Below are 27,274 nucleotides of genomic sequence, written 5' to 3'. Positions count from 1 at the left end.
CATATTTCAATCAACAAAGTCTTTAGCATGCTAAAACTATCCAACTAAACTACCAAGCAGAATTAAAGAATTGGGAAGACTAATGGGCTATGTACAATATAAACATGCAATGTTTATGTTTGAGAACCAAGGATTATCTTTAAAAATCTGGAAGTGAAGTGAAGCTAGTCTTGGAACCACCTTAGGCAATAATCAGCAAACGTTTAGACAACCATTCACAGTGCAAGATCAGATAAAATATTATTTTATTAAAATAATGTTTTAAATAATGATCTGCTGAATAAAACCAACCTTCTGGATGACTAATTCTCAACGGTGTCTCATTAGCTGCCTTTATTTATTAAAATAATATTCAAAGAAATATTAAGGAAATAGTAAAATATTTAGGGAGGTATTTTGGGAAAGAACCAAATCTTTCTGGAGAAATGAGCTTTAGTATGCATGCATGTGTTCTTAGCTGTTAGCAGTTAAAGCTAACAAAGATGCTGATAGCTTAGCACCAGAATCAAACACACACCTTTAAAATACCATCAATAAAAGGGTTAAAATGCATAAGCGCAGACGGCGCGTTATGATCAATCTTCTGTTTAAAATTACCCTTCAAGTAAAGTTTGTCTTAACTTTAAAAACACACAAACACAGAACACAAAGCTGAGCACGTGGGATGCAGATAGCCTGCTAGCACTAAGATAGCTGACTTTCACACAAACAAAACCAAACTTCATAAAATGAAAATCGTTTAGATCATTTCATCCTAAATCTTTCTCTGCCCAAACCCTAACCTCGTTTGAATCATGCTGAGGAGAAGTTGTCCGGGCGACGTTTGAAGAAAGCTCTGCGATCAAAGGGTTAGATTACATTGCACACAGGTATGCTCTGTTTATGATTTAGGTGACTTTTGAAGGCCGTTGGTTGTACTGGATTTTATATAGGAGGTATTGGAGTAAAGGTGGCTGAATACAATTGCACACACATTCCTAAAAACAAGATGACAAATTTTTATTCAACTTTGCAATTATCAGCTAGTCTGTTTTTATCCATCACATAAAATCCCTATAAAGTACATTGATGTTGTTGATGTTCAAGGAAGATAAGTACTCTGACAAGTTCAGAAAGTAGCACATTTTTACCTTAATATACAAAATAAGAAAAGAAAAATGCTTTAAATTATTATTTTTCTGCATTCCACTATTTCAGCCAATACTCCGTTGGCCATTTTAGAAGAAATATACTATTTAATGAGTGCATAAACTAGAATCTTTCAGAGTAGAAATACTAAATGAACTTGAAACAATTATCGCATTGTTGTTGCTTACTCTAAGTTTATAAAAAACAACTCTTTGGAATTTGTTTGTAGTCACAGTTATGTCAGACTAAAATAATTTCTAAAGAATAGATAAGACAAAGGAATATTCTCAGAAAGATTCAGTGACAACAGAGATGACCTTTTATCGTATTGCAGCCTCTGAAAACAATGTTTGTTTCAGGATCCTCATGCAATTGTCATTCCAGAGTAAAAGGTATGCTGTTCTGTTTCCACTTTTCTTTCAGATCACCTGTCATACTAGTTGGAAGTTGTTATACAAGTCACATTTCTGATCGTGAGATACTCCATTTTTCCAATGAATTACGTTACATTGATTAAGAGTCCTTTGAAGTAGGGAAGTCTCATTGTAGAACAGCGGCCCCCAGTGGCTGCTTTGGTGAAACGTAAGGCTAACTGTCAACTACTCAGCCTACATATGCAGTTCGAGATTTAGCAAATAGCAAGACACGAGTATTGGACGAATACAAGCAAGGATATGCTCGCTTTGTCTTAAAACAAGCACTTTTTTCACGTTACTACACAGCACAGAGCACTCCAGTAAGTTACTATTTCATGTAGTCGGAACCGGTGGCTACAAACATGTGCTAACGTTAGCTAAATTAGCAAACAAGGATAGCGCTTCGTAACGTGACAGTCCAGTCGGCTGCACGAATAAAATTTGTTTATTTTTACGGGGGTAAAGCACAATAGCATTTGATGTAAGTACTAATTGCATTCACTTGAGATTTTAGGCAGTTTACTTGGAGTTTAAAACCAAACCCCTTTGTTGCAAACACCTTTCAAGGTACTCCGTGCTATAGAGTTAGCTTCAATCATTTGCTGTAGCTGTATGTTTGAACTTCTCTGCTTAGCAGCTAATGCGACGCTAAACCCAATCATAACTGTCCAAATAGCATAGGAGCGATAAGCTACAGTTAGCCTAATCTGCATTTTCTCCCATGTTTTTTGTAGGCAAACATGTCCGGAATTAAAAGGAAAATTGAGGATAACGATCCTGACTATGATGCCATTTCACTGGTTCAAAGTAATAAGAGAAACAAAACGGCTGAACATAGTGGTAAGTTAATATTGTGACCCACTACGCCTGTTTGCATGCTATTAATTTAAATGATTAAAAGGTTGGGGTTTTTTTTTTTTAGCTCGAGAAGCGACAGTACAAAAGATTGAAAACATCATCAGGGAGCAGTTTTCATTGGAAATGAAGAACAAAGAGCATGAAATAGATGTTATAAGCCAGGTATGTGATTCCTAATAAAAAAAAATACTTGTTTTATCTGTAGTACGTTTATTGTGTTCTGCTTTTAAGTGGCAAGATCTGCAGAAATTCTTTAAAATGTTCAGTATAAAACACATTGTGTTTTCGGCTTTCATTATTATTTCCTTGCAGCGTCTAAATGAAGCCAGGAGGATGATGGACAGACTACGGGCATGCATAGTGGCTAATTACTTTGCTAGTGCTGGAATAACAAAGCCTCCAGAGGTATGCTTTCACATATACAGCTGTTATAGGTCAAAATAGGAAAACAAAAGTTCTGGGTCGGTTCACCCCCTTTGCCAGTTCTTACCAACCATTTATTCCCGTCCGAGAACCATTTCGTACCCGTGTACTAAAACCCAGGCATATTAGTTTATCTTTCTGTGTAATGAACTATTTTCAGAAATTATGAAGAGAAAGGCTGTGTTTTATGCTGTTTCCATTGATTGTGTTTCTGATCTGCGTTTGGGCAGTTTATTCTTATTTCATGTCAGGGATTATAACGTCTGATTAAATCAAAAATAACTATGAGCTCTGCCTTGTTGGTAAACAATATTAAACATAGTCATGTATAGCAGGCTGTGATTAGATGGGAAATGACTGTCATAGCGGGAAACTTTACTCTGGTGGGTATGACTGGCACATGCTCAGTAAGAACTGTTAAACCTAAAGAGATTGAGGAAGAATCAACCAAGACTTCGAAGATGTTAAATGGCGAAGGGCCAAAGTGATATAGTATTGCAAAAGCTGATAGTATTTTCTCTGTATTCTAGCACACCTTGAAAAGTGACCCTGCAGTGTTGAACCATCCAGCCATTCGCCGGTTCTTGGAGTCTCCGTCCCGTTCCTCTTCCCCTCTCAACCAGGGCTCAGAGACACAATCCCTGGCCCATTCAGAGTGTGAATCCCTCTCCCAGCAAGGAGATGGAGCTGAGAGGAATGGAGAGGGAACGTGGAGAGAGGAGAGCAGCAGGCAGGAACGCAGACCTGGACGAAACACAGGCAAAGTCAGTTCAACCTAACTAAAATATTAGAGTCTGTGATCCTTCCACGGCTGTTCTTATGCTCCTTCAAGCACATACTTGCTTCAAATGTTTTTCTTTTAGGACACATTTGGTGTGCCTTCACCCATGGAAGCAGAGCATAGGGTGACCTACCACACCACTGGAGATGAAGCCTCCAGACTCTATGTTAAGAAGACCATTGTTGTCGGAAACGTATCCAAGTATGCAACAAACCCAGGACTTAAACTTTCTTTAAATTATTATCTTAAGTATGTTGAAGACCTGGTCCTTCCAACTCATGATCAGGAGCCTGCAAGAATTCCTGATTAAGGAACTAAAATTCTAATAAGAAATTTTATAAACATCACACTTTAGAAAAGTTTGAAATTCAAATCTTCACTGTTTAATTTGTCTCTCCCCAAATCCTTAAATATTTATCTCTAAAAACTTGTAAATAATCCAAACTCCCTGATATTACAGCTATCAGCTGATGAAGTCAAAGGACATGTCGTTTGCATAACTTAGTGGTCAAATAGAACAGATTAATACTAAAATTAAGAGTCTGACATTGTCAGGTAGCTTTCTCATATTTAATTTTCCTAAAATATATAAATAAATATGTTTTTAAATGTGTAGTCCAGACGTTTCAACTTTAAAAAAACGTATCCACTCTAAGATTATAATTATCCTGGATAATAATCCAGATTAAATCGTGGAAAACATGTGCTTAAATGACACCCTCAGCCCTTTTAGCCCCCTGGTTAAAAAAAAAAAAAAAAGTCTAAAAAGCATTAAATAAACTTTTTCATTTTTTGTAGAAGTGTTATTTCATACAAAAGTTAGAAAAATCCATTGTTTTATTTAAGCACATGGAATCACTTTAAGATTTTTTATGTATTAAATCGCTCAATCTACAATCATTGGAGCCCTGCTGTTTATACATTATACTTTTTTGCAACCCTCTTGTCTATAGGAAAGCACTTATTACTCTATAGCGCTCCAGATGTTTGGAAGCATATAGCGAGAAGGACGCACCATCTCTCTAGATCACCCAGAGACCTGGACCTTTCTTGTCCTCTCTTCTCTGTAACTCACCTCACAGGTTCTCTTTAAAAATTAGGTCTGGCGACTGGGATGGGTATGGAGGAAGGTTAATAGTGTGAAGGGCTTCTCATCTAAACAAAACATATAGTTCTGGTTAAAGTCCCAGTGCGATTTAGCAAACTCCACATGCTTGATTTTGTGAAGGCTGGATGAAAAATAGTCATGGCTGGCATGTGGAAGGATGTTGTGGAGACACAGTGTGTGGTGCCAAGATAAACAAGGATCAGCCTTGTCTGTCAAACATACTTTTAAAAAAAAAAAACATTTTAATTATTGCCCAATAGAAATTGACATGTTTAGGCTATATTCTCTAACTATTACGATCAATGTGCATTTGCCCAACTTAATCTACATGTTTTCTTGTCTTTCCCACTTTGAAGAAATGCCAAGAGAAATTGGTTTATATACAGGTCCTTCTCAAAAAATTAGCATTTTGTGATAAAGTTCATTATTTTCTATAATGTCATGATGAAAATTTAACATTCATATATTTTAGATTCATTGCACACTAACTGAAATATTTCAGGTCTTTTATTGTCTTAATACAGATGATTTTGGCATACAGCTCATGAAAACCCAAAATTCCTATCTCACAAAATTAGCATATTTCATCCGACCAATAAAAGAAAAATGTTTTTAATACAAAAAACGTCAACCTTCAAATAATTATGTACAGTTATGCACTCAATACTTGGTCGGGAATCCTTTGGCAGAAATGACTGCTTCAATGTGGCGTGGCATGGAGGCAATCAGCCTGTGGCACTGCTGAGGTCTTATGGAGGCCCAGGATGCTTTGATAGCGGCCTTTAGCTCATCCAGAGTGTTGGGTCTTGAGTCTCTCAACGTTCTCTTCACAATATCCCACAGATTCTCTATGGGGTTCAGGTCTGGAGAGTTGGCAGGCCAATTGAGCACAGTGATACCATGGTCAGTAAACCATTTACCAGTGGTTTTGGCACTGTGAGCAGGTGCCAGGTTGTGCTGAAAAATGACATCTTCATCTCCATAAAGCTTTTCAGCAGATGGAAGCATGAAGTGCTCCAAAATCTCCTGATAGCTAGCTGCATTGACCCTGCCCTTGATAAAACACAGTGGACCAACACCAGCAGCTGACACGGCACCCCAGACCATCACTGACTGTGGGTACTTGACACTGGACTTCTGGCATTTTGGCATTTCCTTCTCCCCAGTCTTCCTCCAGACTCTGGCACCTTGATTTCCGAATGACATGCAGAATTTGCTTTCATCCGAAAAAAGTACTTTGGACCACTGAGCAACAGTCCAGTGCTGCTTCTCTGTAGCCCAGGACTGGGGAATGTGGCACCTGTAGCCCATTTTCTGCACACACCTGTGCACGGTGGCTCTGGATGTTTCTACTCCAGACTCAGTCCACTGCTTCCGCAGGTCCCCCAAGGTCTGGAATCGGCCCTTCTCCACAATCTTCCTCAGGGTCCAGTCACCTCTTCTCGTTGTGCAGCGTTTTCTGCCACACGTTTTCCTTCCCACAGACTTCCCACTGAGGTGCCTTGATACAGCACTCTAGGAACAGCCTATTTGTTCAGAAATTTCTTTCTGTGTCTTACCCTCTTGCTTGAGGGTGTCAATAGTGGCCTTCTGGACAGCAGTCAGGTCAGCAGTCTTACCCATGATTGGGGTTTTGAGTGATGAACCAGGCTGGGAGTTTTAAAGGCCTCAGGAATCTTTTGCAGGTGTTTAGAGTTAACTCGTTGATTCAGATGATTAGGTTCATAGCTCGTTTAGAGACCCTTTTAATGATATGCTAATTTTGTGAGATAGGAATTTTGGGTTTTCATGAGCTGTATGCCAAAATCATCCGTATTAAGACAATAAAAGACCTGAAATATTTCAGTTAGTGTGCAATGAATCTAAAATATATGAATGTTAAATTTTCATCATGACATTATGGAAAATAATGAACTTTATCACAATATGCTAATTTTTTGAGAAGGACCAGTATATCAAGTCCTATTTACATCAGGAAGTCATGATTGCTTGTTAAAAATCCCCGGACATGCTCATGAACTTAAAAAAGAAAAACCAAAAATCCAGCGTGTTTGAAGTGCCGCCCGGGGTCCGTTTGTGTCCTTCGGAATGATTATGTGTGGCCCCTGGTGAAAAAGTAAAGGGTATAAATAAGGCCCACCGACACAAGCGGCTGACTCATATGGACATAAAAAAAAAAAAAAACTAGGGTGAGATTTTGACTGACAAAATGGGAAATACAAGAGTATTTCTCTTCTATTAACTGTTTTTTTTTTCTTCAATAATTTTTATTACATACAGAAACACAAAAATCCAGTGACCTTTAGTCAAATGCAGACCATTCGATAAACTTGGCTTCTGTTGACTTGTTGCTCTGTTGTGAATAGACAGAAAAATGTGTCCAAAATAAAAAATATCTATCCAAATAACAAACCTTTTATAAGCAACTCCTATGTTTCAGTTATACAATGATCTCCAGATTCCTTTCTTCAAATATCAGACTACTTTATTTGTTTCCTTTAAAACATTGCATTTATAGCTTTTATAAATAAATAAATAATATCATAAAAATTAATTTTGTATCATTAAAGAAAAAAACTACTTTGACCTTCAAGTAGTTTTAACTTGATGGTTTTGGTCCGTGTGACACCATTCAGGGACCACTTGCATAAATTAAAAATGCTTCAGTTACATTTATTTTGTACAATGTTTACAACATGAGTCTTTTGAACCTTAATACACGTTTACCAGGGGTGCCAATAGGTGTGAAAGGCATTAAATGGGTAACATTTAAATCAAAAGCAAACAAGAACAAGATGAACTAATAGATGGTGGGTGGTTCTGATCTGAAACACACAGATGAACTGGTCTTGTGCAACAGTTTGCTCCCAAGAGTCGAGCCACAATTTGATTTTTGCGACAAGCCCTGTCTTGACAAAGGTTAAAAACACGTTTTTATCTCGTTTATCTTCCCCTTGGGTCTGATGTGATCCACCAAACCCACAGTATAGTTTCTGGAGGCTCCTCAACGTTCTGTGAGATGAGCTCACTCAATTATATTTATGTAGCTTAAACTAAGTGTGTCAAGGGGTTAATTGCTTCTCTGTTTCACTGTGCTCATGTGTCTGACCTGCATAGCTGTGTTTAAATACTTACAGTACAGACCAAAAGTTTGGACACACCTTCTCATTCAAAGAGTTTTCTTTATTTTCACGACTATGAATATTGTAGCTTCACACTGAAGGCATCAAAACTATGAATTAACACACGAGGAATTAAATACTGAACAAAAAAGTGTGAAACAACTAAAAATATGTCTTATATTCTAGGTTCTTCAAAGTAGCCACCTTTTGCTTTGATTACTGCTCCGCACACTCTTGGCATTCTGTTGATGAGCTTCAAGAGGTAGTCACCTGAAATGGTTTTCACTTCACACGTGTGCCCTGTCAGGTTTAATAAGTGGGATTTCAAGTCTTATAAATGGGGTTGGGACCATCAGTTGTGTTGTGCAAGAGGTGGACACAGTACACAGCTGATAGTCCTACTGAATAGACTGTTAGAATTTGTATTATGGCAAGAAAAAAGCAGCTAAGTAAAGAAAAACGAGTGGCCATCATTACTTTAAGAAATGAAGGCCTTCATGGTAAAATAGCTGCTAGGAAACCACTGCTGAGGACAGGCAACAAGCAGAAGAGACTTGTTTGGGCTAAAGAACACAAGGAATGGACATTAGACCAGTGGAAATCTGTGCTTTGGTCTGATGAGTCCAAGTTTGAGATCTTTGGTTCCAACCACCGTGTTTTTGTGCGGCACAGAAGAGGTGAATGGATGGACTCTACATGCCTGGTTCCCACTGTGAAGCATGGAGGAGGAGGTGTGATGGTGTGGGGGTGCTTTGCTGGTGACACTGTTGGGGATTTATTCAAAACTGAAGGCACACTGAACCAGCATGGCTACCACAGCATCTTGCTGCGGCATGCTATTCCATCCGGTTTGCGTTTAGTTGGACCATCATTTATTTTTCAACAGGACAATGACCCCAAACACACCTCCAGGCTGTGTAAGGGCTATTTGACCAAGAAGGAGAGTGATGGGGTGCTGCGCCAGATGACCTGGCCTCCACAGTCACCGGACCTGAACCCAATCGAGATGGTTTGGGGTGAGCTGGACCACAGAGTGAAGGCAAAAGGGCCAACAAGTGCTAAGCATCTCTAGGAACTCCTTCAAGACTGTTGGAAAACCATTTCAGATGACTACCTCTTGAAGATCATCAACAGAATACCAAGAGTGTGCGGAGCAGTAATCAAAGCAAAAGGTGGCTACTTTGAAGAACCTAGAATATAAGACATATTTTTAGTTGTTTCACACTTTTTGTTCAGTATATAATTCCACATGTGTTAATTCATAGTTTTGATGCCTTCAGTGTGAAGCTACAATATTCATAGTCATGAAAATAAAGAAAACTCTTTAAATGAGAAGGTGTGTCCAAACGTTTGGTCTGTACTGTACGTCAACATTTTTATCCTTCTATACCTGAAGATGTCTTGTGTTCATTTTTAAACATTTCTTTCCCCGTGTCTTTTGTTTAGAGAATTTAATAAGTAAACAACTGTCTTTAGCAGTTATCCTTTCTGCCTTCCTTACAGATTTTTTTTTAAGGAGATGTATTAAACAACCCATTACTGATCTCTCTGTTTTTTGCTGTTAGGTATATTCCCCCAGATAAGCGAGAAGAGAACGATCAGTCAACCCATAAGTGGATGGTGTATGTCAGAGGCTCGAGGAGAGAGCCGAGCATTGACCACTTTGTGAAGAAAGTCTGGTTCTTCCTGCATCCCAGCTACAAACCTAATGACCTAGTGGAAGTCAGGTCTGTTCCTGTTTGATTTTTCTGGATATTTAAAATCAAATGGTGCATGTAAACACTCCTCAATCCTGAACATGCCGTTGGAGACAGACAGAGCTCCTCCTCTTCTCATAGAAATCAGCTCTTGGCTGTTGTTACTTGAGGCATCAATAGAAGTCAGGCAGATTGGGACAAACTTGTTTCTGGAAGTTTGCTTCTGCGCAGGCATGCGTTGCCCATGGACATGATATTTGATTTGAACTTTTTGTTGTTGCCCTAAGAAAAGTGGTTCGCTCCACCTCTTATCAAACTGAAGAAAGCAGGAAAACAATTCTGGAAAACTCTTGTGTAATAAGAGGCAGTATTCATTAGTAGACATGTGATTCAGGGATTTCACATTAACCTCTTAGTGGGACAACAGTTCAGTGAGTCCGCAGTCAACTGAAAATACTAACAAATAGTGCCCCCTTGTGCATTGGTAATAATACAGCACCTTACTTACTTTTGTCTCTCTAAAAGACTGTGTTTTTTGAGATGATTATAATGCAGATTATCCAAACATTCTTAAATATCCTAAAAGTGACCCCCTTCTGATTCACAAATAATCTCTCTCATCAGTCATCTACTGAGCTGTGGCCTCCCGGCAGGATGAGCTGATGTTGCAGCAGCTCCACCTGAGCTTATGAGTTGCTGCAAGCGTCGGGTTCACGCTCGTTGAACCCCACGCCTGCACAATGCCCTCTGCTGGCTCTCAGACAGCCTCAGTCTGGATAAAGGGATGCATATAAACTAGTTGGGTGTTCTTGAGCAGAAATGGAAAATAAACCAACATTTGGCCACCCTTTTGTGTTCACACCTTAAAGAAGGGGAAATTAACATTCTTAAGTCATTGATTTTGAAGAGATTATTAACTGAATCTCATCCAGAAACCTGTGAGAGTATTTAGTCTTAAGGATGTTTTAGAGAAAAAACCCCCGTAGATTTGTATGCTTGTAGCGTTAACTGGAGATTTTCACTGTGCCTGTTCTCAGCGAGCCTCCCTTTCATTTAACGCGACGCGGATGGGGGGAGTTTCCTGTGAGGATCCAGATCCACTTCAAAGACTCTCGCAACAAACGCATTGACATCATCCACCAGTTAAAGGTCAGATCTCATCATAGACCACATCACCATTAATGCTGCTTATTTCTTCTGACAGGGTCAGTATTTTTCAGTGCCCTTCTTTTCCTTTTATTTAATGTTCTCTTTAGCTGCCTTGTTGCCTCCATTTACTTTTAGATTTTAATGCAGCTTGTGGTAAATGTGCTGAAGACAGTTAATTATGTTGGACCAAAATAAAAGATCAAAATCGGATTTGCCTCACATCCAGCATTTTAATGCTTTTTACTATCATCCATTGTGTTTATTGTGTTTCTGATTTGAGTGTAAGTGATGATCTCTCATCGTTTCAGGTCTCCTGTTTTATTGTGTAACTTCTCTTGTGTTTGCGCAGCTGGACAGAACATACACAGGGCTGCAGACGCTGGGAGCAGAAACTGTAAGTTATAGATGTGCATTCTGTTTCCTCTTGTTCTGATTTCCTTGTCGTGACAACAAGTAGGTGCAGGCAATACGACCATATTAGATTTTAAACATGATGACAGTCTGCCAGAGCAGAGCGATCACAGTATTGTCTATAAGTCAGAGTCTATCCATGATGTCAGATGCATCATTTTCAGCCGAACCCGCCTCATTTGTTAATGTGGTTTAAGGCGTAATGTTGATTTCATTGCTTTTGTTTTGACACATGTTGCACACTCAGAGTTAACCATACCTTGCCTCTAAGTTAGCATTTTATTTGACTGTTTTCATTAAGCTGTTTATTTGGGAAGCTCCATAAAACCGGCTGGTGATCGATCTCAGCTAATTATGAGTTTGATCGGCTCTGACCACTGACCAGCATGTCAGAATCTAAATACATTGTGTATGTTTCCGGGTGGTATTTAAGTGCTACCAGGTCATGCCGACAGTAACACTCTTCAGAGTGGAAGTTGTTACTTTAGGAAGAAGACTCAAAGTTAGATATTTTCAGTATTAGGGAGGCCTTTAAAAAAGATGATGTGAGAAGCTATTTAACAGGTAACTACATATTTTATGACATTAAAACGTGAGGTTCTTTCAGGTTGTGACAAACTGAGACATTCAGCAGATAACAGCGTTACAGAACAGAACACAGCAAAGCACATTACACTAATGGATGATGTAAGATGCTGAAAGAACAGAAAGGCTAGAAAAAAGTACTGTGAAAGTGATCTTTGTATCACAATCAGCTAGAATTGATATTGTCAAAGCTTTGCAGCAACAAAGATGGGATACGGCCGCAAAACTGATGGCTGCTTCTTTACTATTTAGCTTTTTAGGAAGTTCACCAAGTAACATTCAACAATGAGCCTTGCCGAATATTACTGTAATGCTTTTGCAGAATTGTGTTAGTTTATAATACAAACCGAGATCTTTCTAATACCCATTTTAAATAAACCTTGAGTATTGTTTAAACTGGGCTTTTCCTAATTGGTATTCAATCCATGTTTGCTAAAAGCTGAAAATGCAGCCACGGTATTAACAGACTCAAGCAAGCGTGATCACATAACTCCTGTTTTACATTCATTACACCGGCTTCCTGTTGAGTTCAGGATTCAGTTTAATATATTATGCACACATATGCTCAATCTTCGCACTAAATAAATAGATTGTACTTGTATAGCGCTTTGTCAAGTCCAAGGATTCCACACCGTTTTACACTACAGTCATCCAGCCATTCACACACTGACAGTGGTGAGCTACATTGTGGCCACTGCTGCCCTGGGACTGACTGACAGAAGTGGGGCTGCCATACAATCAGCATCACCAAGCCCTCTGCAGGTGAAGGGTCTTGCCCAAGGATACAACGACTGAGATGGACAGAGCAGGGGTTCGAATCGGCAACCCACCAGTTACAGGACGAACCCCTTCCACGTTGCCCCATATTCAGTTTTCTCACAAGATCAAAATTTTACTCATCAATTTAGTAATCAAGTTTGCGTTTCGTTCATCCAGTGGATTCTTCTGAAAACAGTTTCCTTTTTCCTAAGGTTTTATATTAACCGTAGTATGTTTTTATAATCACCATCTTATGCTTATTCTTTATTGTGTCTTTTATACTTTATGTCTAGTGTTGTACAGTGTATTGTGAGTTTGTCTGTGAAAAGAATTGTATAAATAAATGAATACATGAATTTACATGTTTCTCAGCTTTTAGCTAGGAAGAGTGCGCTTTACTGGGGTAACTTTTATATTAAAAAACATTTTTAGTTCAAGTTTTAATCTGCCACTTTTTATTCAGCCCTCTTCACTCCGATACCACTAAATAAAATCTGGTGATACCACCTAATGTGACAGGTCAGATGAGGTTGTGGAGAAGTTTACTGCTGGGTTAGCTTATAAAATAATATCCTAAGCTTTGAACACGGAGTTCTGTTCAATCCATCATCTGAAAACGGAGTATGGCACAACTACACACCTACTGAAACATGGCCGTCCTCGTAAAATGACCAGTCGGGGAAGCAGCACATTAATCAGAGAACCGGCTCCTCCATGGTGACTCTGGAGGAGCTGTAGATGGAAGAATCTGTTGACAAGAGAGCTGTCAACAAGTCTAGTCTTTATGGGAGAATTTGAAGAAAGCCAAACTTAAAACAGATGTTGTGTTTAAAACTTTAGGTGATCGAGCAAAAATATGGAAGAAGCTGCTATTGTTAGATTTTTGACCCATCAGTAAAACTCTGTATGGCAGAAATCACTGCTAGAAGTGGGTATGAATGTTATTACAAGGCACTGTACTGTTAAACTTCCAATGTACTTGCCAGACATTAGCAAAATTGCACAAACTATTGGAAATTTATTAACAAATTTTATTTGTCCCAGATGCTGTTTTAGAGGCTATATTTTTGCTAAGGAGATATTTTTGATGTGCTGTTTAGTAACTCTGAAAATAGTAAGTAATATGAAATAAAAAAATCATGGTAAAATCAGCATCTTATTGTGTAAAACGTTGTAATATTGGCTGTATCGTCCACTCCTGAAGACAAGGTATGTGTTTCAGGTGGTTGATGTGGAGCTTCATAGAGATTCTCTTGGCGAAGACTACATGCCTAAACCCTCCTCATCCTCCAAGAAAGCGGCTTTAACAGCAGCCAGCCCCATGTCCACATCCTCCCTAGCCCAGACTTATGGACACCCTAGTTCCCCTGTCTTGCATGATTTCAGTGCAGAAAAAGGTACTACCAACAGAAACACCAGCTTTGTAACAGAGTTTGAAGAAAAAGTGTTTCCCTAGTTGCTGATTTATATGTTGTACTGTTTTAGAGATGATTTTGTTGACATTTTCTCTGCTACGTTCATCATATTGCTTCTTCAGTCACATTTGGGGCGCAATCATTGCAGTGTTTCTTCCATTTCTGGTTCTGGTTTTCAGTCATGTTGTTTTTTTGAACTAGATTTGGAAGTCAGACGAGTCCTCTGTCTGCAGGTTTTTTGAAAGCGGAGATGGGGGGTTCCGAAAGTGTCCATAATCCAGGTCTTGCCGCCGGTGAACGCACTCCAACAAGGCCCAGACCTAGTGAGAGGCTCACTCTGGGTTCCCATGGTAACTCTGCCTTCCAGCCAATCACAGCAAGCTGTAAAATAGTTCCCCAGGGACAGGCGCCCAGTCCTGCTGAGTCTCCGGGGAAATCGTTCCAACCAATCACCATGAGCTGTAAAATAGTCTCAGGTAAGTGTCTCCTCTCAGTCAGGACGATGAATCACATCCTTTTAAACAACTCTTTATTCTAAGGTACTTTGTAATATGCCATCAAAATAACACATTTATACACACAAATTTCTTATAAGATGGATTATAATTTTCTATTTTTGCACACTTCAAAATATATAAGAGCACCATATGACAGGATGTTATTTCTTTTCCTACCTACTCAATCCATTCAGAACAACGGCGATGTTCCAAGTCAAAAGCACCTTACTGATTAGCTAAGTAGCAGACGTGAGCCTTCTCCCCTGAGTTGCAGCTTCCACACTGAAGAGCATTTTCAGCATGATCTGATCAGGCCTAAGTATGGTGCTCTTTCAAAAGGAGTTAGGGCACATATTCACAAAGGATCCTGAGACTAAAAGTAGCTCCTAGTGACGTCATTCTAAGAAAAATCTCTTTTTGTTAAAATTTTACCTCGTTAAGATAAAAGTTATTCACGAAGCATCTTGGCCTTAAGATGGTTTCTAAAATGACATGTTAAGAGTAGTGAGTTGGACTTTTATGCCCCGTTTCCATTGGCTCGATTTGGCCCGACTACATTGGGCTCACCGTTGCAAGCGTTTACTTTACTGTTTTTTCTGTGCCGGTAGCTGCGTTTTTGGTCCCTGCTCCTGAACAGGTATGACTAGGGCTGAGTAGGGACTACGTATGACGTGAACCGACTGCTTTTCACTGATTGGCCATGGGAGGAGGAGAAATGAGAAGGTTTTCGTTGAGACAGTGCAGGGAAAAGTTAATAAAACTCAAGAGCAACTACAAAAAATATTAAGGAGAACAGTGGTCAGAGCAGGTCATACATGTAATTTTACCATTTACGGGTCATAAACCATGCCTGAAGGCTCAAAAAAGAAGGACAGATTAGCTTTCTGAATTGCATGCAGGCAGAGCGATGTATTTAATAACATCCTAAATCAGCTGATCACATATAAAATCTGCTGTTCAGAGGCACAAACATTTCCCCCAAAACACACAAAACAATACCACCATGAAACAGCGTGTTCGGTACGGAAATTTATTCACGGTCCTTTAGCAAACGAACGTCTGCAGGAGGAGGGAGCAGGCCGAGAGCAGCTGCCCGTAATCATACTGGTTGCATCGGACCAAACGGGAGGACGAGCCCGCTGAATTTCAAAATGTCAAAAATCCGCGGTTTTGCGCTTTTAAGTTCTTGTTATTGCCACGAATAAGACAAAAACGTCTTCATAAAGCCCAAAATTGTAACTTCTTCAGGCAAACTTTGGAGCTTCACCAGTCCAGACAGCAGGGTTTCTCCTCTCTGCTTCTCCTGCCACACGCCCCCTAACATCAGAACCCCTGAGCCTTATTTTAAGTTCTGGCTGGGCGGTGGTCCACATAATTATCCCAGTGAATCATTTTAAACATAAAAAAACATAAATAAGACATTCTTGCATATACATTAATACAAACGTTATTAGTATTTAGTTTATTTATGTTTTTATTTTCAATTAATTTGTATCATTTCACGCATATTGCTTTAATGTGACAATGTAACACAGTAACGTCAATGGCCGCACAGCCATTACACTGATGGCTGGAGGTGGGGCTTCAGCCGTTGGCAGGTCAGTGGAAACACAAAAGATACCATACCGAGTAGAGCGAAACCGAGTGGTGCAGAGCTGCGCCGTCTAAAACGACCCTGTGGAAAAGGGGCATTAGTAAGCTCAAGAGTGTCTTAAACAGAGATGGTGAAAAGACGGACAGATACTCTCCAAACTATGAATAACACTGAATTAATAATATTCTACCGGCTCGATCACGCAGGGATCCACCCCCTTAATAGTGGAGTAAATGAATAGGTAAACTTCCATAACATTCATAGAATTATTAAAATAAAGATAAGATAAACTTTATCATCCCCCTAGGGTGAAATTAAATACATTGCTCAAAAAAATAAAGGGAACACTCAAATAACACATCCTAGATCTGAATGAATGAAATATTCTCATTCAATACTTTGTTCTGTACAAAGTTAAATGTGCTGACAACAAAATCACACAAAAATCATTAATGGAAATCAAATTTATTAACCAATAGAGGCCTGGATTTGGAGTCACACACAAAATTAAAGTGGAAAAACACACTACAGGCTGATCCAACTTTGATGTAATGTCCTTAAAACAAGTCAAAATGAGGCTCAGTATTGCGTGTGGCCTCCACGTTCCTGTATGACCTCTCTACAACGCCTGGACATGCTCCTGATGAGACAGCAGATGGTCTCCTGAGGGATCTCCTCCCAGACCTGGCCTAAAGCATCCGCCAACTCCTGGACAGTCTGTGGTGCAACGTGACGTTGGTGGATGGAGCGAGACATGATGTCCCAGATGTACTCAATCGGATTCAGGTCTGGGGAACAGGCGGGCCAGTCCATAGCTTCAAGGTCTTCATCTTGCAGGAACTGCTGACACACTCCAGCCACATGAGGTCTAGCATTGTCCTGCATTAGGAGGAACCCAGGGCCAACCGCACCAGCATATGGTCTCACAAGGGGTCTGAGGATCTCATCTGGGTACCTAATGGCAGTCAGACTACCTCTGGCGAGCACATGGAGGGCCGTGCTGCCCTCCAAAGAAATGGCGCCCCACACCATTACTGACCCACTGCCAAACCGGTCATGCTGAAGGATGTTGCAGGCAGCAGATCGCTCTCCACGGTGTCTCCAGACTCTGTCACGTCTGTCACATGTGCTCAGTGTGAACCTGCTTTCATCTGTGAAGAGCACAGGGCACCAGTGGAGAATTTGCCAATCCTGGTGTTCTCTGGCAAATGCCAAGCGTCCTGCATGGTGTTGGGCTGTGAGCACAACCCCCATTTGTGGACGTCTGGCCCTCATACCATCCTCATGGTTTCTAACTGTCTGTGCAGACACATGCACATTTGTGGTCTGCTGGAGGTCATTTTGCAGGGCTCTGGCAGTGCTCCTCCTGTTCCTCCTTGCACAAAGGCGGAGGTAGCGGTCCTGCTGCTGGGTTGTTTCTCTCCTACGGCCTCCTCCACGTCTCCTGGTTTACTGGCCTGTCTCCTGGTAGCGCCTCCAAGCTCTGGACACTACGCTGACAGACACAGCAAACCTTCTTGCCACAGCTCGCACTGATGTGCCATCCTGGATGAGCTGCACTACCTGAGCCACTTGTGTGGGTTGTAGAGTCCGTCTCATGCTACCACGAGTGTGAAAGCACCACCAACATTCAAAAGTGACCAAAACATCAACCAGAAAGCATCGGTACTGAGAAGTGATCTGTGGTCCACAACAGCAGAACCACTCCTTTATTGAGTGTCTTGCTAATCGCCAAAGATTTCCCCCAGTTGTCTTTTCCATTTGTACAACATCATGTGAAATTAATTGTCAATCAGTGTTGCTTCCTAAGTGGACAGTTTGATTTCACTGAAGTTTGATTTACTTGGAGTTATATTGTTGTTTAAGTGTTCCCTTTATTTTTTTGAGCAGTGTATTTTCAGCGGCAGGACAGATTAAAGGTGTACCTCTAGTAAGGTGATATTAGGAAGGATAGATAAATAATAGAAACGATAATAAATAACCATGAATAAAAAGTGAAAATTACAAGCATGAGTGTATATATATATATATATATATATATATATATATATATATATATATATATGTGTGTGTATATATATATATATATATATATATATATATATATATATATATATATATATATATATATACACATATACAATTCTGTTATAGTAATTCTGTATTATAACAGAATTATTTAAGTATTTACAGACTGTAAATTGTTTTCCAAAAGTAATTTTGGAAAAAAAAAAAAAATATATATATATATATATATATATATATATATATATATATATATATATATATATATATATATATACACCAACTCTAGACACGATACAGTACAGTGATATCTAAGCACTATATACATAGAAGAAAGATGTAAATGAGGTGAATAAGTGTTTGATGTACATGATGATGTCAGCAGCCTGAGCCAAATGGTCATCTACAACGCTCCCCGTCTGTGGAGACGTTCTCTGGTGTTCTCCTCTCTCCTCTCTCCTTTCTAGCTTCTGATTGCAGCAGGTACCAGAGCTGCTCACTTTCCAGGCTGGTGCTGAAAGCAGAGGCAACAACACATAGGCAATTACACATACTTTGTCATGTAACTGTATATGGTTACATATCACTGATTTATTGTAAAATAAAATATTTTTTCTGTGAGATGATTTCAGAGAGAAATTTTAAAAACTGAGATGGAATTAATTTCATATGATTTTCTTTTTCCTGCTGTTTTCTGCTATTTCTGACTGCCCATGAGGCTATTTGTCTAACAGCTGGTGTCCTTAAACATCTACAGGTTCACCCATCTCTACTCCCAGCCATTCACCACTGCCCCGGACACCCACCTCCTCCACCCCTGTCCACAGCAAGCAGAGCGCCTCCTCTGTTCTCAACAACCCGTACATTATCGTTGATAAGCCTGGCCAGGTGATCAGCCTGGCGTCCTCATCAGCTACCGCCACAGGTATGTCTCCAGCTCCACTGCCTGTGTGTTGCTCAGAATCAGAAACAAACCTGGGGCTAATTTTGATAGCAGTGTCTTAACCACCCACACCGAAATAAAAAATGCTGCCAAAACTGTACTTGGGACCAGGAAATGGGACATACCTGCTAGATGTTCTCTCCCTTTCTCCCTCTTCCCAGAAATGTGTTCCATCCCACCTCGTTTTTATGTTTCTATTTTCTTAGGCCTAATGTTACATGTCGTGATCAAGCAGGGTAGTTCCTGGATAAGTGGTTTCCATAGTGACTGATGTGTTTAATCGTCAGATTGTATTGGATGAGGCATCCTGCTCACATCAGAATTTTCCCATAAATGTTGATTGCACTTGACTGGAGGATAAAATCTCCGTTCCACATGAATCGAGTGCTCACTCGCCGTGCAACCAAAGGTTCTTACATGGTCATAGCTATTGAAAGCACTTACTCATCAAAACTCTCAGTTCTTTCTCCTACATTGTTTTAATGCGCACACACACACACACATACATACACAGACACTCAGCTGCTCCTGCACTTTATAAGTGCACAGCTAAGCCAGATCTGGTAAATGGATTGGATTCCTGTCAGGCAACCTCTCATCCCAGTGGGTGAGTCGGATGTGGGTGTTGTGGCTGAGTCACCAAACCTGCACTTTATTTTTTTTCTACTAGCACTAGGTAAGAAATGCATTTTTACCAGGTAAATACATCCATGCATAATAGCCCATACAAGAAACTGTCACCTTGCACCACAGATACCTATCACTAGTTATCAAAAACTGCAGAAGTCCTCACCCCTAAATATTTATCTTATTCCATGATGTACTATGTCTATGTGTATGTTATTACACAGGAAGCCCCTCAGCCAAACAGGCTCAAGGAACCCGCTCTCCAGCGCCTAAAGTTCACACCGGCACTTTCCTCTCCTCAGGATTAAAGGTGAGTTTGAAACTTGAAAGCGTGTAGAGCTAAAAGGTCACATAGTCTGTCGCGTCGTCATCGGTGTTGTTAACAGAGCAGTGTGGTATTATTAGAAGTCTGGGGTGTTATGTTCAGCAGATGTGAGCGCCTTGGCACCTATTTAAATGGGACATCTTCAGGGGGTGGGTGGGGATCTGTGAGTAGCTTTCCTGACAGAACCGCACATTTCAGTGTCACAAGAAATCTCTATTAGATGCTGTAGAATTACTTCACTCCTCACATTCTCATTATCCTGACCTTCTTTCATAGTGGGGATTTTATTGGTTTTGATGTGTTTTTGCTGTTTTTTTTATTTCTGACATCTGCTGTTGCATTAAACACCCCACATTATGGCAACATATGGAAAATGTACAAACATCTATGTTATGAATAAATGATGATGGCCCTTCACAAAAAACGCTTTAGGCATTAAATCACTTCCTAGTTCTCAACAGTTGCTAAAAAAGTGATTGCACCCTCGTTTCCAGTCAGAAGGCATCATATTTATCATTTATGATATCTCTGAAGTATGCATACTGTGTACTGCAGGTTTTCCTAATGTTTTAGTATCTTTGCTTCCTGTGGCTCTTGGGCAGTGCGGTTGTCCTGTTACCCTCTCTCAATACGTTTCCTTGCAGGTAATAATCAAGCAGGAGCCAGGGGAAGTTTCAACACAGCAACAGCAGATGGTTTCCACAGTAACCAGCCAGCAGCAACCTGCTGCAGCCCACCAGTTTGTCGCAGTGAAAGGAAGTCAGATGATCTCCATGTCGAGCCAGAAACGGGCTGGGGAGGCCACAGGGTCCACAACTAGCAAGGTCACAGCTTCTTTAACTTGGAAGTGGACCAATGATTCACATGAATAATAATACATTTGATGATTTACAAGTTAACAAATCACAAACCAAATGTGATACTTGTCTTTAAAGATGTTGGGTATTCCTGTGAGCTCAGCGCTTCAGTCTTCAGTGAAACAGGTCGCCATCAGCAGTGGACAGATTCTGGTTGCAAAGGGCAGCCCTGTCGTCTCCAAGGTGATGGGAGGGAAGCAGGTTTTGGCTCAGGGAGTTGCTAAAGCCATTGTCAGTGGAGCCGGCAGCATCACTGGTCAGCAAGGTGGCGCCAAGTCTGCTGGTGGCTCAGGTGGCAAGAGTGGAGGTCAGAGTTCACACACATGCAAGCTCCATGTTTCAGAGAGATAATTTTGAAAATCCAACCCAGAGATGAACCTATCAGAGTTTTGTGGCAGTTTTTCGATCCCTGATTTTTGTAAAGATTTCTCCTGAACAGCTATAATAACAGCACTCAAACTTTCTTTATAGCCTTCCAGCTATGAGTGGATGGGGGGTGTAAATGTAGCACCCTGAGCAAGCAGTAGTAGTGCTTCCATAGAAAACACAGTTTCCTTCTATAATTGTCTAATAGCTTTTATTCTTCCTCCGACTTCATTTTTTAATGCATCACTAAGATCATAAACAGCTAAAGTAGTTTTCTTTACTTAGTAAATCTCTCATTACATTCCTCATTATAACCACTACCAAAACATGTCGCACCATGAAACTGTTATTCATCAAAATAATGGGGTATATTGGCTGTGTAATAAAATCTCATCACAATATCTTCATATAAAAACACAATGTATAAGCCGGGCAAGTAAGTATTTGTTCTTTCTGTGTATTTTTTCTGTTCATTCCTAGTGATGGCCACTCTTCAGCTGCCAGCGAACAATTTGGCCAACCTGGCCAATCTGCCTCCAGGCACCAAACTCTACCTAACCACCAACAGTAAGAACCCATCAGGGAAGGGAAAGCTGCTTCTCATTCCACAAGGAGCCATCCTCAGAGCCTCTGGTGCAAGTAAGACAAGTTACGTCACGGGTTTGTATTTTCGTAAAATATCCTCAAAACAAATTTCTGTCTTAATGAATATTGTTGGAAGGAGGGCGTGCATGGAGAAATTTGCTGTTGCCTGTCATGTTCATTACTTCCCATCTCAATAAAGCACCATATTTAAACCTGAATGTTTATCTGGTTCAAAGTTGATGTGAATGTGTCTGTCTGTTATGTAGGCCACCAGTCCCAGAGCGGCTCGTCGGCAGGTGCAAGCGGCTCTCAGAACTCCTCATCCTCCTCGTCTTCAAGCAGTCTGCCTTCCAACCTCTCCTATACATCTTACATTTTGAAACAAACCCCACAGGTTGGAAAAACAGGATTTTTTTCTGCAAACCCTTTGCCTCTAGTCTGTGTTTGTGCCATTCATGGTCTCTTGTTTGATCGTTCTTCTACATCTAGATTAAAGAGGATCTAAAAAATGGATGGGTTCTTTATTAATTCCTTGTTTTGTTTATTAGACCATATCCTTTTAATTGCAGAAGTCTTTCATCTTTATGAAACTGGTGAAGGTCATATTCTTGTTTTATTTATTTCAACATACTACTGTTGCACAACAATTATTTCATTTCGTTTTATTGTAGCGTCTGAGGGACAGTTGGTCACCCTCTGACTCTACGATTAGATGCTGACTAAAAGCATTTATCTGGTTGTCAGCTGTCATATATCATCATATAATGACCATTTCACTCACAATTGCTCTTCGCAACAAGACATAACTCAGACTTACTGAAATCATTTTATGAAATAAAGATGTAGTGTGTATTTTTTTAAGACCTGAATTATGGTTTGACTTTAAAGATTAGAGGGTTTTTTTTCAGTTATGCTGATACTATTCATAAAAACATAGTAGTTCATGTAATGAAGCATTTTATACCCAAATTGTTTAACAAGGTGAAAAAGCACTTTGTCCACTTACTTATTATAATTCCTGACAAAAGTTTTAAAGTTTTAAGTTGGGTTTAAATAGGTATGCTTTTGAAATTGGACTGCTCTGTCTGCGCACCAATTAGTGCTAGTCAGTGTTTTGAGCACGTCATCTTTTCTATGCATATCTTCAAGCTGTATAAGCTAAGGTTGAGATTTATTAGGATTTTGGGTTGATCTGCACTGTAGCTCTTTAAACTGTACAATCAAACCTGTAAAGTACAACTTGCAGAGTAATTGTGAGCACGGTGTGATTGGCTCTTTTCCATCACCCAGGGTACGTTCCTGGTTGGTCAGCCATCACAGGGATCAGGGAAGCAAGGGAGTTCCAGTTCGGCAGCGCATTCAGGATCAGCAGCAGCTCCTTCCACCCAGCAGGCCATCCGGGTGACGGCTGGACAGAAGGCGGCCATCTTGGCTCAGGTGGGGAGAGCAACCTCGTCTTGAGATCTGAACAATGCATTTCTAGTTTTTCGTACCATAACAGAGTTTTGTACTTTTGTTGTTTTCATGCTGTGTTTACCTGCACTTCTTTGAACTCTTGTTTTTCCATGAACATATTTCTTGTTGCCAGTTTATATTAACTTGTCTTACCTATGTTTATTTTTTTTTTTTTTATCTTGTTCCATCCAAATGTGTAAGCTGCAAACCTCACCACCCTGTCAAAGGCAAAAGGCAGAGATATGTCTGAGTCAGGCTTGTTCCGCTGCACTAATAGGTTGATTAAGGCGCTGAATTTAAACTTCAGCGTTCCCTTTTTATCTAACGTCTTCAGAGCCAGTTTCAGTAATTATTTCTTTGCCTACTTTAAAATAAAAAAAATCCTCAAACCTTGTATTTCAAGACACATTTCAAATTGTTGTTTGCCACTAATCCTCGTCTAGATTGGATGTGAATTTCGAATTTGTATTTTTGTTGAATTTAAAAACATTTTGATTCCTTTGTTTTGGTAACACCTCACCTTCTTTGTTTACAGTATAATCACAATTGCAATTATAAGAGTGTCTGGATATTTTTTTCGCCATGACGGACAGGTCGTCGGCAGCTCACAGGGTGCACAGTTAAAGCTGTCCGATGGTTCTGTGAAGACGGTAACAGCAGCTGGAGCAAGTCACATGTCCAAGCCGGGTACCACCACACTGAGGATGACGGGGGGAGTCATCACTGCTGCTTGCTCCACTCCCATCAGCACAGCAGGAGCAGCCGCAGGTCAACAGCAGGCATGTTTTACTCTGGTCTTTTTTACCCTCATTTGTGGAGCCTGGCAGCTGTTTTTAAGCCGTTTTTAAACCAAACAGCTGGTACTTTTTAAAGTTTCCTTTAAATATTGCTTATTTCCGTATCGTTGCCACTTTAACCAGATTCAGTTGGTGGAAATGCAAAATTTTTGACATTACAGAAAAATGCACGTTTTGAATGTTTTTATAATGTTTAAGAATTTCATAGCGTGCAGTATATTAATGTAAACAAAAAACATGTTGAATCTTTTAAAATAGGTGATAAACAGCATGCATGGTGATAATGCAAGAAATGTATCGAAATCAAAAGGAATACACAAAAAACAGAATGATTCAGTGTTGCATGTTGCAAAAGTGTTTTTCAGAAAAGGCTAGACATAATTCAACTGCATGTTGAAGAGTATGTAGCCTTGGTCATAGTTTGGTTGATTGCAGCTTTTAGATTGGAGCTATGCCTCATTAATTTAAATAATAAAAATTAGTGCTGCACTATATGGCTATTTTCTTTTCCTCTCCTTCTCATCTGCGCTTCCCTCACTTTGTGACCTTTAGCATTTTGGGCAACGCCATTTGTGTCCGGTGTGAACATCTGCTGGCGTGAGAATCTGTCCAACTGGCTAAATATTACATTAACATGTAAAATGCCAGTTCATGACACTATTACCCAACAATTATTGCAGTGATATTGCGATGGCGTTATATTGCGCAACCCCTAATAAACACACACAAACACACACACCTAGCATAACACGCAGGAGGTTTTGAGGGAGGTCGGCATGTCTGTAAGGCCTCTTTGTGAGACCAAATGTCTCTTTTGTCTTTGAGCATTCCATGAAAGCAGTGACCCGATCAGCACAGCTCTCTGTGGCGCACAGCACTCGCAATCATCGGCTGAATGAAGTAATAATGTGTAACTCTAACAGAATAAACTCTGTTTAACCACACTGACTGTCCTTCACACTTGTAAACACTATTATGTTGATATACTTCCAAAAGGACCTCTCTGAGTTCACTAAAATTCCAGATTGCGCCCCCATTTCAGATGACTCACACTAACAGATTGTGATAGAAAATGTGCCCAAAGAGAGAGACACTTGGTACCTCTTGCCTGCCTGGTTCACACAGATACAGTAGAGCATCTACAGGGGTAATAATTGCAGGAAAAATCATACTGAAAAGAGTGCAGTGATTCATTTTTCACTGGTTTTGCCAAGTACTGTATTTATGTTTGAGAGTGAAATTTTAAATGCTATTTTCTAGGCTTACATGATTAATACCTGGTCTACTTAGGATCCCCTGAAACCATCACATGATGATCTATTATGGTTTGAGCCTAAAGGGTCATTTAGACACACATTTACAATATTTATCACTGAAACTACAACAGAACTGGTCCGGGGTACAAGTTTATGCTTACACATCTTTTCCATGCACAACCTGCAATGTTGGTGGCGATATCTTGTGTTTATATCTCACATGGCTGAGTCTAAATAATTATAACACAAATTGAATGGAGGATTCAGGTATGAAAATGCAAATTAAAATCAGGTATTGCAACTGTTGTTTAAAAAGAGTTTTACTGTAGATGAAATCTTGCCAAAATAATTGGAGTTTTTTGTGTAATCCGTTTGTGTCCTGTTTTGTTGTTACGGCGGTATACAAACTTCAATTCAAGTTCAGTTTATTTTTGAAGCGCGTACAACACATTAAAAAAATTGAAAATGTATTAATAAAATAAAATAAAGCGAGTGATAACTGCATGTTCCAGTTACTAGACATGCATGTAAGTTCAGCATAAAACAAATTACAGTAGTCAAGTCAGGTGGCGAAAAAAGCATGAATAATTTTCTGAATGTTGTCCATTGACAACACTGGCTTTAATTTAATTTCTCTTTCATTGTAATTATGATTTTCACCCATCCACACTTTTGTGTCATCCAGACACTGTTGGATGAGCTGAGTAGGAGTTGGTCTATAAGAAGGTTGTGGTCATCAACAAAGCAGTAGAAGACTGTACCACATTTCCCCAGAATAGACCCAAAAGGAAGCAGGTACAGAGAAACGAGAAGAGGTCCTAGGATCAAACCTTGAGGAACTGTCCCCAAAAAAGGCGCCAAAGTGAATAGAAAACTCTCAGAAGCTTGTGTCACTTCTGTCTTTCCTTTAGATGTCCTTTAGTGCACTATGGATTGCCTTGTGTATGAATGGTGCTATATAAATAAACTTGCCTTGCCTTGATTCAGATATATTGAAGCCAGTCCAATGCAGCATCTTTGATTCCAGCCTAATGCTCTAGATGAGAGATCAGAATACTGTAGTTAACAGTGTTAAATGCTGCAAATAAATCTAGAAGCACAAGGTTTACAGTGATCTTTGAGTCTTTGGCTAAAAATATGTCATTAAAACCCTTTACAAGAGCTCTTTCTGTGCTATGGAGATGTTTTTTTCCCCAAGATAATAAATGTTTCCTCCTAAATTTATAGTTAAGAGAAAAGGGAGTTGGAAATGTCATACATACTGATAGGTCAACACCAGGTTTGGAACATCACTGCATGTTTAAAAGAGCTTCCTAAGGGCATAGGTCAGACTTCGGTTTTTGTTGGTGAAGACGTGGGAAAAGCGTGTCGAGATCACATCAGCAGGGAAACCTGAGGGTTTCATATGACTTACTAACCTTTGCAAATATGTGACACAGATTCATGGTAGTTGAGGACAGCTGAGCATGATACAGAGACAGACGGTTCATATGGAGGGGGGTAAATTAACCAATCTGACCTACTTGACTTCATCAGTGAAAAGGGAGGACGTTATAACGAATGTTACTGGACACAGATTACTCTATGGCACATTTAGGAAAAAAAGTTTTAATGATCTAAAATGAGTTTCTGGTAAGCAGCTGATGATTTCTGTATTTCTGTGTGTCCACTCAGGCTGCTGATGGTGGGAAACTTGCCACTCAGCCCCACTCACTTCTAGTGTCGACCAACCAAGCAGCGGTCATCACCGCAGCCAAGAACACCAGTGCTGCTGGTGGCGGCCTGTCTAAGGCAGCGGTGGCCTCATTGGTCAAAGGAACCGCCACAATGACGAAGAGCGCCACAAGTTCAGCCGGGGCTGTCGTGACGCTTGCAAAAGGGGTCACAAATATGCCTGTCCTGAGCATGTCCAAAGGAGCTCGAGTGGGGGCCGTGGTGGGTGTGCCCAAAAGCAGCGGCACATCATTAGTTTCTGCATCATCAATAGTCAGCGGGGTGGCAGCTGGAGGAGGAAAGACCAGTGCTGCACTGTCAGGTTAAAAGAAAAATACATTCGCGTGTTGGTCTGAAGATGTTCAGAGCTGGAAAACTTCAT

The 27,274-nt window shown here is 40.1% G+C and overlaps 1 protein-coding gene across 4 annotated transcripts in view; it reads left to right on the top strand.

Moving 5' to 3' along the window:
- Positions 1-1,699: 1,699 nt before the first annotated feature.
- The window catches only part of yeats2 (YEATS domain containing 2), a 34,554-nt gene continuing 8,979 nt past the window's right edge, over positions 1,700-27,274 (top strand). Inside the window, exons 1-20 of one of the 4 annotated variants that reach the window (XM_047368702.1) lie at positions 1,700-1,864; positions 2,279-2,384; positions 2,467-2,564; positions 2,715-2,807; positions 3,356-3,589; positions 3,689-3,807; positions 9,402-9,563; positions 10,571-10,682; positions 11,032-11,076; positions 13,660-13,834; positions 14,086-14,328; positions 18,726-18,893; positions 19,763-19,848; positions 20,508-20,687; positions 20,799-21,027; positions 21,567-21,725; positions 21,938-22,065; positions 22,962-23,108; positions 23,720-23,905; positions 26,854-27,214. In XM_047368702.1, the coding sequence (XP_047224658.1) occupies positions 2,285-2,384; positions 2,467-2,564; positions 2,715-2,807; positions 3,356-3,589; positions 3,689-3,807; positions 9,402-9,563; positions 10,571-10,682; positions 11,032-11,076; positions 13,660-13,834; positions 14,086-14,328; positions 18,726-18,893; positions 19,763-19,848; positions 20,508-20,687; positions 20,799-21,027; positions 21,567-21,725; positions 21,938-22,065; positions 22,962-23,108; positions 23,720-23,905; positions 26,854-27,214 (3,025 nt within the window). In that variant the 5' untranslated portion in view covers positions 1,700-1,864; positions 2,279-2,284. Of the gene's footprint in view, positions 1,865-1,896; positions 2,026-2,278; positions 2,385-2,466; positions 2,565-2,714; positions 2,808-3,355; positions 3,590-3,688; positions 3,808-9,401; positions 9,564-10,570; positions 10,683-11,031; positions 11,077-13,659; positions 13,835-14,085; positions 14,329-18,725; positions 18,894-19,762; positions 19,849-20,507; positions 20,688-20,798; positions 21,028-21,566; positions 21,747-21,937; positions 22,066-22,961; positions 23,109-23,719; positions 23,906-26,853; positions 27,215-27,274 lie in introns of those variants that run through there. The other 3 variants (XM_047368699.1, XM_047368697.1, XM_047368698.1) reach the window with 3 other exon arrangements.

Source organism: Girardinichthys multiradiatus, chromosome 6, assembly GCF_021462225.1.
Source record: "Girardinichthys multiradiatus isolate DD_20200921_A chromosome 6, DD_fGirMul_XY1, whole genome shotgun sequence".
NCBI lineage: Eukaryota > Metazoa > Chordata > Actinopteri > Cyprinodontiformes > Goodeidae > Girardinichthys > Girardinichthys multiradiatus.
The sequence above is the reverse complement of the archived record's forward strand: the minus strand, read 5'-3'. Positions and strand labels throughout refer to the sequence as shown.